A 12,952-nucleotide genomic window follows, 5' to 3' on the forward strand; every position below is an offset into this window, starting at 1 on the left:
AAATATTTTACTGCCAAGATGGTTAAATTGATAGATATTGTTATATACCCAAAACTAAAAAAGAACTCAAGTACAGCCTGTCCATATGGGGTTAACCCCCAAAACTGATGTAGATTAATAACATAAGGCCTGAGAGCTTTCAGAATAGACATGTATGTAGTCAGGACTTTGCTTTACCCACTAGAAAAAACTGGATGGAAATATCTTAAAGTATGGTAGATAGAGACCTTGGAACACATACCTAAAATAGGCAAACATGGAAAAAATATATCTATGCAAAATGTTTTTATTTACTTTGTAATTGCTTTGCCAGGGTTTGTCATAGAAACATATATGATGGCTTGTTGGAAAGATGAGGTTGTGCTGAATCCATCAATACATATGTAAATATGGCCTGCATAATCAGGGTGTTAGGTCACTTAATGTATGAAGTGCCCCAACTGAAAAGTATTGACAAAATTGAGTCTTCAGTCCCAAGTTTTATTATGTCGCATGTATTGTCATATAACACAGTAGGCTTGTTGAATTAATGTGCTTATTTTCTAAATCCAGCAATACCAAATATGTAAATATACTATGCATAGTCATTTAAAAATATGTGATCTGTCCCAAATGAAAGAATATACTGCATTTCATTGCAATATAGTAGACTGTACTAGTAAAATCAGCAGAGGTAAGAGAGTAGGACAGAAAACCACAAGAGATTATAACAGTTTGGCCTTGATGGGCCTTTTTAATAAAACTATAACTTAACTACACACAGTATAAATCAGGAGCAGAACTCCATGCATGTCAAGCCCAGTGCATTTGCTGATCTCACTGCAATTGCCGTCCTTACAGTAAGGACAGGGATTTTCACGGGGTCTCTGCTTTAACAGGCTATTAATTCAGACGGTATAGGTTGTTGGTTAGACTGTAATTGAGCTAGAACATTATCGATAGCATCAAAAACATCAAATGTATCATGACTGGGTGTCTGATTTTGAGGGGGTTCAATAGGGTTATCTCATGTATTATCAACACGGGGAGAGTTGGGGGTCCAATAGTTGTAGCCAGTTGAAAGAGTTCACAGCATCAATAACAGGAGTCAAAGAGATGATTTCAGGATTGGATTGACTAGCGTTCTCTCTATTTTCACCCTCTAACAAGGCTAAAGCTGCATTTAAATCTCTAAAATAATCATTACTAGACATTTTATTGTTCAATAAAATCCAGTTTAAAAAAACAAAAAACTTATTTTATTAAGGTCAATAACTCTGACATGACTGTAAATGTTTTATTAAGGTTAATAATTCTAACACAGGTGTAAATGTTTTACAAAAGAACCCTAGTGTATAGGCCCCTGCACCTCCTCTCATTTCTCCACGTCCTTCTGCGTATTGGTATGCGAGCTCCAATAACACCTTTACCTCCTGAAAGACAGATTTTTTTAAATTAATAAAACAAACATAGTAAACATACTCACCTATTTTTAATAACTTATGTGACAAAATTTGGGGCAGGGTTGTCACTTCTGTCAACTGTGAGATGTTTTCCTATTGAGGTTGCACCACGGAGATTCTATCTTTGGCTTTCCACTAGCTTGCTGCCCTTAGAAGCTGAGCCCAGTCCTGTTACTGAGGGGACAAAGGTCTCTGAATGTGAAGATAGAGGTCTAACTCAAATATGTCTGAAATGGTTTAAAAAGTTTCTTATTTTTAAAGCATTTTGTTTTTTTTGTCTGAAAAACAAAAATACCAAAAAAAAAAAAAACCCACAAAAAACCCCAAAACATACCAATATCCGCCTCCCCAATCAATCCAGCATCTGAAGAAAAAAAAAAGTTCTATGACCCTCTTATTCATCAAGACATGCCGTGAAAAAAAAAAAAAAAAAAAAAAAAAACTTACTGACATCTGTATCTGAAATGGAGCCCATGAGCGTGTGATCTAACACAAAAGTTAAAAAAAAAAAAAAAAATGTAGAAAGTATTTTTTAAATGACCTACAACCTAAAAACAGAGTTTGATATACCTGTATAAACCATGTCTTTACAAAAATCCTAGCGACCGTCCAAGAGTCACATTTAGAGGAACAAACTAACAACATATTTACACTGAGGCTCTTTATAGGTTTGTGTGTTTGACAGTTAGCTTTTACACCCAAATGGCAGATTTTATCATTCTTCTTTCTAAGGCAGGTCTGTGATCTATAATAACCTATATATATATACATATATACATATATATATATATATATATATATATATATATATATATATATATATATATATATATATATATATATATATATATATATTTTTTTTTTTTTTTTTTTTGAGTTATGAGGCTGGAACTATACATACAAAGGGGAAATAAGCGTAACTTACCTTAACTAAAGTTGCCAATCACTTGTTTTACACGGTTGCCAGAACAAACAGACTCAAGAACAGGTTCTTCGTCAGAGCAATCACCACCCTGAACTCTCACACTCACCCACTGTAACTGTGCAACACCCACATCTCTGTGCAATATTAGATTATTCATACTGAACAATATCTAACATTCCTATATTGTGTAATATCCAGTATTCATTCACTAGTGCAATATTCATTCGCCAAGTGCAATATTCATCATCTTCATTATTATTATATGTATACACTTATTTACTTTTCTTACAATGTACAGATGCACCAATGTATGTATATATTTTTTATACATTCTATTTTTTGTATATTTTATACATTCTTTCTTTTCTGTATATTTCTTGATTATACTAGGTTATAATATTTTTATTTTTATTTTAGAGAGTTTGATTTTCTGTTGTATGGCACTGAACAGGAGTGGCCCTCCCATCTCATTGTACATCCTGTATAATGACAATAAAGGCATTCTATTCTATTCTATTCTATTCTATTCTATTTAGTAGGTTCAGTTGTTTTTTTCATAAACGAGACAGGCTCTGATGTGCTCACGGTAAAAGTCTGGACCATTTACGAAACTGATTGATCGGAAGAGGGGTGGGGTGGGGGTGGGGTACTTATCTTACAAAAACAGATGCGTACAACAAGCTAAAGAGGTTCGGTGACCGTTATTTTTCTGTATCTTACCTAAAGCAAACAGAGGTGTTACTGTCAAAAGAGAGGCCCTGAATAGGGGGGCATAGGTGGGGCCCCACTGAAGTCTAAATTATTGGTTTTCTTTTTTCAATACCGTAATACACTGTAATACAGAGAGGTGGATAACATCTCAAAGCGGCTCAACATAGGAGGGAGGAGGGAGGGGGAGGTTTTTTAGTGGAACTAGAAAAACAGAAAACTTTTTTAAAAAACAGATGATTTCACTAATTTACTTTTATTTTACTTTTTAAAAATTTAATTTTTAGTTTAGTTTTATTTACTTTGTAATTTTATTTTTAAATTTAAAATTTTATTTTTTAATTTTCTATTTAATTTTTTAATTTTCAATTTTATTTTTTAATTTTCAATTTTATGGAAAAGGGGTGTGGGGTTCTTATCTTACAAAAACAGATGTGTCCAGCAAGCTAAAGAGGTTCGGTGACCGTTATTTTTCTGTATCTTACCTAAAGCAAACAGAGGTGTTACCGTGAAAAGAGAGGCCCTGAATAGGGGGCATAGGTGTGGCCCCCACTGAAGTCTAAATTATTGGTTTTCTTTTTTCAATACCGTAATACACTGTAATACAGAGAGGTGGATAAGATCTCAAAGAGGCTCAACATAGGGGGGAGGAGGGAGGAGGGAGGGGAGATTTTTAGTGTCTATTTTCTGTTACAGGTCAGTGGAACTAGAAAACAGAAACTTTTTAAAAAAAAAAACAGATGATTTCACTAATTTACTTTTATTTTACTTTTTAAAAATTTAATTTTTAGTTTACTTTTTAAATTTTATTTTTTAATTTACAATTTTATTTTTAAATTTACAATTTTATTTTTTTTAATTTACAATTTCATTTGCTTTCATTTTTTTTCATTTACTTTTATTTTTTCAATTGTATTTTTTACATTTTAGTTTTTACATTTTATTTTTAATTTACAATTTCATTTTTTAATTTTCAATTTTATTTTTTAATTTTCAGTTTTATTTTTTTATTTTCAAATTTTATTTTTTAATTTTCAATTTTATTTGCTTTCATTTTTTTTGTTTTTCATTTACTTTTTAGTTTTTGTCATTTACTTTTATTTTTTTTTGCTTATATATTTTCATTTGCTTTTCTTCTTTTTCTTTATTTTATTTGCTTTTATTTTCAATTATATTTTTTAATTTACAATTTCATTTTTTAATTTTTCTTTTTCCTCAGAAGAATTAAACACAAAACCCTAACTGAGGAGGAGGAGGAGGAGCAGGAGGAGGAGCAGGGGGAGGAGCAGGAGGAGGAGCAGGACAGAGAGAGGCGGGGGCAGAGAGGAAGGGAGGAGGGGGCGAAAGTTCAGGCTTGCCGACCTTTCTGTCTGACTTATTTTATGATCACTTTCGTGGTGGCACACAGAGGTCTCAGTAGGCTCACTAACGGTGTCCTGGTGCTATCTTCTTTGCAAAAATCGGGTAAAACGAATCTTGATTTCATTACTTTTTTTAGACGGAATTAAACATATACAAATAAAATTAAGTAAAGATTTCCAATGTGGTCCACAGCAAAATGTTTCAGTCATAGCTGAATGAAAAATGAAAAGAAAAAAAAACAAACTATACATGCTGTAATGTCTCACACAAATGAAATGACAAGTCCTGTGCCTTTTTATTTATTTATGTTTACAAAATAAAAAGAAAATACCCAATTAAAATAAATATATAAATATATATATATATATAAATATATATATATATTTATGTATACTTTCACCCACCTCCCCTATAGTGACACATAAGCACCAACCCTGACATTCATTTCCATATACCCCTTACATAATATTATCAATTTTTATAATCTACATTCAATTAAAAATATGACGTCATCTATATGAAAATTGCTTATCTTATCTATGCTATAGATCTTTATCTATTACTGATAAGATCTTGACATGCATTTGACAGAAGGTGGTACCTTATACCTCCTTCCAATAATACCTACAACCAATTTAGAATCACCAGTTAACCTAAATATACATGTCTGTGGACTGTTAGAGGAGGCTGGAGTACCCATAGAGTCTCACCGGACTGATAGGGGATTTTTAAGATCAATACCAATACCGATATTTGGTAATACCAATATAGATATTTGCTCATTTAAGACTCTGATATTCCGATATCAGACGATTTTTTTTTTTCTCTCAGACAGCAAAACATACATTTGCCTAACATTTGTTATGTGTAGTTATTTATTTACTCATTTGTGCTCTGGTTGTGTTTGTGGCATTCCAAATGTGTGTTGTCAACAGGGAAGTTGCAGAGTGCCCTCTGGAGTACAAACTGCAACGTCCACAGTAACCCATTTCCTCCTTCCTGTGAGGTGGCAATGCTAACCAGCGCAGTGTTTATTGGGTGAATTTTCTGTACTGATATACACACAGTGGAGGTTATGTTATATAATATATATCTGGCTTGACTAATAAACCATCTATGTTGATTACTGTACATTATCAGATAACAGGAAGCAAAGATTTTACAGGAACTTCACATTTATTTGAGAATTACTGAAACTGAAATACTACAATAGATTTTACAGCAAAGGTGTTTCCCACAAAATTATTGTTTATGTTTCTGTACTGGACAAAACTACCCCAAAGTTTCAAACAGATGTTTAGGCATACACATCACATGCAGTAAAAAAACTAGACACTATTACTGTATGACTATAACAATCAATAGCCTGGATATTCAGACTTATGGCTACAGGTACAGTATGAGTCCAGAAGCTTCATTTATGTAGCACTGGCACAACATAAATCATCTTTCATAATTTCTTACCTTTCAAACATCAAACCCCAGCTTTCCAACATTTTATCAATACTGGCTAACACTGCCATATTCAAACCAGAGGCGTAAAAACTTTGAGTTTGAGATCACATTTAAGAAAATGCTGCATTTTTATTTGTACCCAAACACTGAAAACATATTTACAGATTAATGGCTGGTGCGCAGACACAGCAAATTGTGGATTACACCGTTAACCGAGATGGAGAAACCAATTGATTTAATGAGGTGATGGAAACAGCTGATGCCTTACATGACTGCCATTACATGCGGTCACTGATGCTGGAAAACAAATGTTTCAGCAAACTGGAGATGCGGAGGCTGATATCCTCGTCTGAAACCAGTCTCTTCTTCATCTTGTTTACGTGGCGGCTGGATGCCCATGATTGAATCTGTGCATGTGTGTCTTGTGAGGCACAAAGCTGTAAACAAGCCGGAGCCATGTCAGGGCATATCCTGACACTCTCTATACTGTCCTGCTTGTTTGCCATTGTTCAGCAAATGCCCAATCTAATAAACGCAGACTGGTCTCCAAGCCGATATGTGCAGTCACATGCGCAGGCCTCTGTTAGCATCAAAAGCTAACAGCAGCTGTCTCCAGTAACAACTGCTTTAGAACACAGACACTGTCAATAAAACAATGCAACCTGATTATATACAGTAAGTCACAATATCCTCTTTACCAAACACCTGTAGATGAAGCTATTGTTTCCTGGCAGCTGCAGCGCTCAAACCCCTTCCTCTTTTGAGTGATGCTGTTTACAGAACTTCACTAAAGTTTCTTATAAACAGCACATGATTACCGACTTTCTGAGCCTCAGACCAATCATGCATTGCTTGTAATGACAGGGGCGATTGTGACTAATGACCACATACCTTAGACGACCTTACAGTCTCCACACAGTCTGAAGCCACAGCCAAAGCCTGGTATACTATTTTGACACTCCGTGGGCCATGACAATAACATCTAGCATAATGAGAAGCATATGGTGTCATCAGCTGTGTGGTGGCTGCGTCCCAAAATGCGTGACTGGCAGAAGTTGTTTGAGGTGTTTGTCTCTGAGTGCACGATGTAGGTTTGTAGATGTTGAAAATGTGGAAGAGGAGTTAGCAGAGAGAAATGTGAGACAGGGGTTATGAGCTCTAAGTTTAGACTAACCCCCTGGTAGCTCACTCACATGCTTGTGTGTCTGGGAGAGAGAGAGAGAGAGAGAGAGAGCTCCCTGCAGGGAGATTCCCACACTGTTAGGATCTCTGAAACATACACTGTGCAGGATCATTGCAAATTTCTCACAGCTGCTGGATCATTTTTGCAATTTATTAAACCTACAATCGAATCATAAGAAGCCTCCAGATCGCCATTTACTGTGTAACCTTGTTTTCAGCCCCTCTGGAGAATCTCTAACCATTTACGATCAGTGACAACAAGGAACTAAAAGCATTACTTGGCAGTCAGTGCTCATTCAAACCTTTAGACAGAGCCGTTTGCACTGTTCACTGGAGATTGACAGCGGCCTTACACAGTACAAAGTACAGCGGTGGTTGCCCAACAGAATAAAGTTTTATGCCACCACAAAACTTAAAGATCAGCTAAAAGCAGATTCTTACCTGTCTGTTGGTGCCAACTCCCCCCTTTCAGTTCATTCCTCATTTGCGTGGCAGAACGTATCTATGAGTGCTGTTTCACCGTTTAACGGGTGAACTGCCTGTTAGAACAGCTGCCGGGTCTGCTGTCATTATTGTTAAAATAATGCTGTTAAAAGCAAAGGAAAAAGAGTGCGTAAGTCAGCGAGAGTGCGCGCGTATGTGTGCGCTTGTCTGCGCGCCTATCGCTCCAGAGACGATCCAAGACAGCATGTCACTGAGGAAGTTTTTCTTTTTTTCCCTCCTCTAACTCCTCCCACCATTTTTTTTTTTGTGTGACAGTGGCACGGCCTTCTCTCTCTTTCTCTTGTTTCCTCTCACCCTCATGCATAAAAACTTCCTCTTTCTATCAAAACCTGGAAACAGTCCTACAGTCCTACAGAGGACTAAACCACTGAAAAGAGGTCAGGTTATAAACATACCTTTCAAAACTATTAAACCCTGTTACATGGTTTTGTAACAGTCTCTTTCAGTTTGCAGTAGCAGAAGCACAACAACACACGCTCACTTCCCATTCTACAGCACCAGTCTCACCAGCTCGGCTTGATGCACCACTAATGATGTCAGAAGATTAGAGGCCTAAGCAGTTACCTGGTTTTGCATTGTTCAGTCCATACCTGAGAAATCACCCTTCATTCCAAAGGTCTTCTTCACAGGCCTGCTCAACAAGTCCCAGCCTCACTGCCACTGAATGTATTAAATGTCCAGAGTGGTGCCTGGAAATGTGAAGTATTTACCTTGGCATGCATGTATGACACTGCAAAAACAACAAAGGACAGCAGTGACCTCTTGTCATTCACTTTCTGGGTTATGTCTACTCCTATCTGTGTGTGCAGTGATAATAAACCCCAAGCCGGCAGTGCTTTGGTCTGCAACGATTTTTTTTTTTTCATTTCTTTTGCATGCTTAGTTAAATATAAACTCTGGAACTGATTGTGTATCCCCAAGTACACCATGACTAAGTCACCCTGAACATAGAATGGCGTCCCTGTGCTGCTCATGTGATTGTGAAACTGGCTTTGCAAGGCTGCGGGACACAGACCATTTATTCTGCTCTGCTTGCAATAGTCTGAGAGTGCTGGGGAGAGAGAAGGAATGTGAGAGTATTAAATATCAGCAAATTACAAATAGGCAGGAATGAGTAGAAACAGCAGCACAGCGTTTGCAGGATGAATGGTAAACAGTGTGCGGAGTGGGTATGTGTACCTTCCCCTGACCATGTGGGTGGACAAAGGGCAAGGATTGTGAGATTTAGTGAAGAATGCAGCACACTGCTGATCAGTGCAGCTGATAGTGGACACATGGCCACGGTGCGACTGACAACCAAAAGACACAAATGACACCTCCAACTGAAAAACAAGTGGATGATTAGGCCAAAACAATGTGAACCGCAACAAAATGATGACATCTCTACCACGTGTTATTTGTGCTGGCTGTGGTTATTTTATACTGCCTGGCACACTTAAAGAAACAGTGCCCATTAGAAAGAACAGAGTGATGTCAGCAGTGGATATTTCGCTTTGCTGTCAGTTACAGGGCCACTGGCGCCTTTACGTACACCGACAGCACTGTGTTGACCTGGCGGCCTCCTGCCCTGTTGCCTTCAGCGTACAGGAAGGCCAGCTTCCTGTTTTTCTGCCCCATCAGTTTGGAGAACAAAAGTACAATACAGGATTGACACAGGAGCACGATCAGCACCCGGCACAAATCAGTCCTACAAAGCACCCACCTATATATATTGTCACTTTCATACAGATGAGAAGATAAGGCAGTAAATCTTACTGATAGCCATCATAATTGGCACACATAGCTGTAAACGCACCGCATGACACTTTTGATAAGATGCTTCATTTGAGTCACCAAGCAAGTACTCAAAGCGAAACCTAGGACATGCAACATAAGATAAGGGTTTAGACTGAATGGACGGTGAAATGATTTCCAAATATGCATGCCAGTGAGAAAGCTGGCTCCCCGATGAAACTAAGGGCTAAACTGTGAGACGTGGTAAAGGAGGTTAAAGTGCATCTTGTAAAACTGTTGAGCTCCAGAACCAGAAGAGGTGAGGCGGTGCAGCAGAGAGAGAGCGAGAGAGAGCCAGGCGCCTTTTACATCCCGCCATTGTCCAGCTTCCTAAAGGCTTCCTCAGGACACAGCGACAAGGCAGTTGGTTAATAAAAACAGCATGTGCGTGCAACACACACAAACACACGCACACAGAGCTTAATTACACAACACAGACACTGACAGAGCAATGAGTTCACCACTGCACAATCTGCACCAAATACTAACAGCATTATAAGTTCCCTAAGATTAAATGCACTTTGGATAATACAGTGTATTTTAACTTTGTAGATATTCTAACGAGCACATTTAGAAATTGCATTCTCTTGTCTCTAATAAGTTCAATAAGCTGCTTGTTAACTAAATTTATATAACATTTAACCCCTTCAGTTGGCCAGGTCATTGACTTTCTGACCAGCTTCAATTGTTTCCTTATGACTAATGGCTCATACTATGGGAAACAGCGGATGGGTGTTTCACCGTTAGATTGAGATCTTTCCACGTTGATGCCAGTGGACCTGGTGAAGGCAAACAACACTGAGCCATAAAGGCAGGGAAGCTTTGAATCTTGCGTGGGAACCGACTCGGGCCGTTAAAGGCAAATCGCTGTGATTCTGCCGTTCAAACCCGAGGAGCCAAATCCGTCAACAGTTTCAAAATTAACCTGGCCTCAGCAGCAGCTCCACCGCAAATAATCCAATTAACTTATTTGCTTACGTCGATTTTCCAGAAGAGGGCGGTGTCATAACAGTTTTAGCAGCAAGCCCAGCCCAGCTCTGCAAAAACACAAAGTCGATTTATAAATGCCCTCGAAATTCTCTAAATAGTTTTGTTTTAAATATTCCGTGCATCTCTTGAAAAGTGACTAATGTGATTATCCTTATTTCCACCCGATTTCAATCTAAGATGGCTTGGCAAATTCCTAAATGAATCTAAAATGCTTCAAACACTGAGCAGCTCTCTCTGTCAGCCCTCCTCTGCTGTGGAAATCGACTTAAAAGGAAGGACTTCTGAACATGTGTCACTTCTTGCAGAGTGATGTAGGGTACAGCGTCCCCAAAGCGCTCGCAGCAGCCCAGAGTGACGTCGTTAACCCAGGATGGAAAAAAGAGATCAGTCAAGTTACACTCAGAAACCGAGAGCAGTACCGGAAACTAGACTATCTGACTTTCACAACAAAATCAATTAGAAAACTATGAGGTAATGCCTGACTGTATTGGTGACACTTTTATATAAAGTTATATCTTAGACAGCTGCAGTGCAGCACAAAATGCATTTTAGATATTCATCCTGCTTGTAAGTTTTATTTGGGAGTATGAGTTCTGGTGGTGGATTGAGCTTGTAGGAAAAAGTATATTATAGATAGAAAGGAGGGATTTTGTATCTATAAAATTATAGTTAGCATTATAGTTCATGTCATCTGCTAAATGACTTGGCAACATAATCACAATTAAGCTGCTGTTTGTATGAGAATAATTTTACTGAAATTAATGGGAGGTTGTACCTATCTTGACTGTTATTTGCAGGTTTTACTTTATACATTAACAGTGCATTGAATCGACAACTAATACATTTGCAGATTCTCCAATTAAATGTCTAAATTAATGAATAACTTAGTTTGGGCTTATTTTAAAAAAAATCTTAAAGGATTAAAGGCTGACATGTCTGAAACCTTAGGATTAAGGTAAGTTATCAATGCTAATCAAAGATATGCATGTCTATTGTAATACTTTAAATGCAGATGAACCAAACGAGTCAAATATCTTAATGTCGACATGGTAAATCAGTAAAAAATCGAATTACCAAAAGAAAGTTTTGCTTCCTTTATTTTGAAAGCATCGACCGGAAAGGGTATCGGGAGACTGTGTTTACAGCGCGTGAAAGGCGCACGATGACACGCCAGGGGAGCGCGGCGGAGCTGGGATCAGCCGGGAGCGAAAATGTGAAGGTGGAATCCTTGTGAGCAGCATTGTGTGTTGTCACTGGCGTCTCTGGGAGGGGGGAAAGAAAGAAAAAAAAGAAAAGAAATTAAAAAAAGACAGCCGACGTTCACACAGCAAGAGCGGGAGTTTTATTTGGATGTTGTAGCTGATTACGGGTATTATTCTCCCTTCTGTTTCTTTTTTTAAAAAAATATTTTTTGTACCCCTCCTCTCTATGCCCACCTTCTTAGAAATTGACTGGGAGCAGTGCTGCTGGGAGTGAAAAGCATCAATTGCGTTTAGTGGATATTATTATTATTATTTATTTATTTTTTTATTGCACAATATCGAAGGAGTAAAACTGCCGAAACTGAGGATTTCCTCGTGCTTTATGGGATTATTTTCTGACGAAGCCGCTTTGTTTTGGATAACAACACATTGTGCATCATGAGTTCCAGTGGTAAGTCTATGTGCGCTCCACCTCTCCACTTGAAGCGCAAGGACAATTTATATAGATGAGAGCAGAGAGAAGTACCATAGAACAATTGTAGCCCAGACTGTATCATATTTGCTGAATTTAATATAAATAATAAACATTTAAAATGTCATTTTAATGTCATCCAAAAAAATATCAAGTGCTGTAGTCATAGGGAATGATCATTCATGTTTTTATTTTTTTACACAAACATACAAACACACACGCACACGCACACGCGCGCGCGCACACACACACACACACACACACACCAGTGTGAGTGGTTGTATGTGCCAAGTCCTTACAATAGAGTTGGAGCAGGTTTAGAGATTAGAGCTAAGTATATCTGGAGGTCAGAGTGGCATTTGCCCTGAGTTCATCCAAAGAGGAGAATTTTTGAAATTTTTCATCCACATAACAGCTGTTGATGGGGCCCTCACCCACTTCTCTCACTTCTTCTCTTTCATCTTCTCTCCCTCCTCGTCCTCCTTTCCACTAGAGACCATCCAATCCTTCAGCTGTTGCTTCTTCTTTAAAACCCACCTGTCTCCTCACCAACACATTCATTGGAGAAGCAGTAAGCCCTTTGGTTAAAAGTTCCTAGCCTGACTGTTGGGGGAACTTTAGTTGTGTGTCTGACAACCTGAGGGCTCCTGTCATACTTACCCCAGAATGGCTCTGGGACAGCCGTGATGCTAAGCTGACCTTGTATCAGCTGACTGTGACCCTGATCCTCTGTCAGCTGAATCAGGGCTTTCCCTGTAGGGCTTGTAGGGTAAAGTGTATACATGCCACTTTGTTTTGTTTACAAGTCAGACTGTGTGGTTCTCAAGGTTAACTTTAAGCGACCCCCCCCCCCCCCCCCCCCCCAGCTGTCAGCAAGGCCGGTTGAAGCTGATGTGCACCAGGTGCTCCGTGAACTGATGGTGTCGGGCGCTTCCTG

The 12,952-nt window shown here is 38.3% G+C and overlaps 2 protein-coding genes and 1 long non-coding RNA gene across 5 annotated transcripts in view; 1 reads left to right on the plus strand and 2 right to left on the minus strand.

Moving 5' to 3' along the window:
- sh3tc2 (SH3 domain and tetratricopeptide repeats 2) overlaps positions 1-7,714 on the minus strand; it is a 30,053-nt gene extending 22,339 nt beyond the window's left edge. The window contains exon 1 of the mRNA XM_030738939.1: positions 7,516-7,714. Coding sequence (XP_030594799.1) covers positions 7,516-7,558 — 43 coding nt within the window. The 5' untranslated portion in view covers positions 7,559-7,714. The remainder of the gene's footprint in view (positions 1-7,515) is intronic.
- LOC115786644 (uncharacterized) lies at positions 449-2,476 on the minus strand. Of its 3 annotated transcripts, none has more exons than XR_004020456.1 (4): positions 2,368-2,476; positions 1,890-1,928; positions 1,777-1,806; positions 449-1,412 (listed from the first exon to the last, which is right to left on the minus strand). It is a non-coding gene; the product is annotated as an uncharacterized LOC115786644 (long non-coding RNA). The 3 variants fall into 3 exon arrangements; XR_004020455.1 differs by having other exon boundaries at positions 450-1,412; positions 1,894-1,928; XR_004020454.1 differs by having other exon boundaries at positions 450-1,616.
- A 3,793-nt stretch (positions 7,715-11,507) lies between the features above and the next one.
- LOC115787228 (actin-binding LIM protein 3-like) overlaps positions 11,508-12,952 on the plus strand; it is a 50,466-nt gene continuing 49,021 nt past the window's right edge. The window contains 1 exon segment of the mRNA XM_030739818.1: positions 11,508-11,994. Coding sequence (XP_030595678.1) covers positions 11,982-11,994 — 13 coding nt within the window. The 5' untranslated portion in view covers positions 11,508-11,981.

This window comes from Archocentrus centrarchus, chromosome 10 (assembly GCF_007364275.1).
Source record: "Archocentrus centrarchus isolate MPI-CPG fArcCen1 chromosome 10, fArcCen1, whole genome shotgun sequence".
In the NCBI taxonomy this organism is placed as follows: Eukaryota; Metazoa; Chordata; class Actinopteri; order Cichliformes; family Cichlidae; genus Archocentrus; species Archocentrus centrarchus.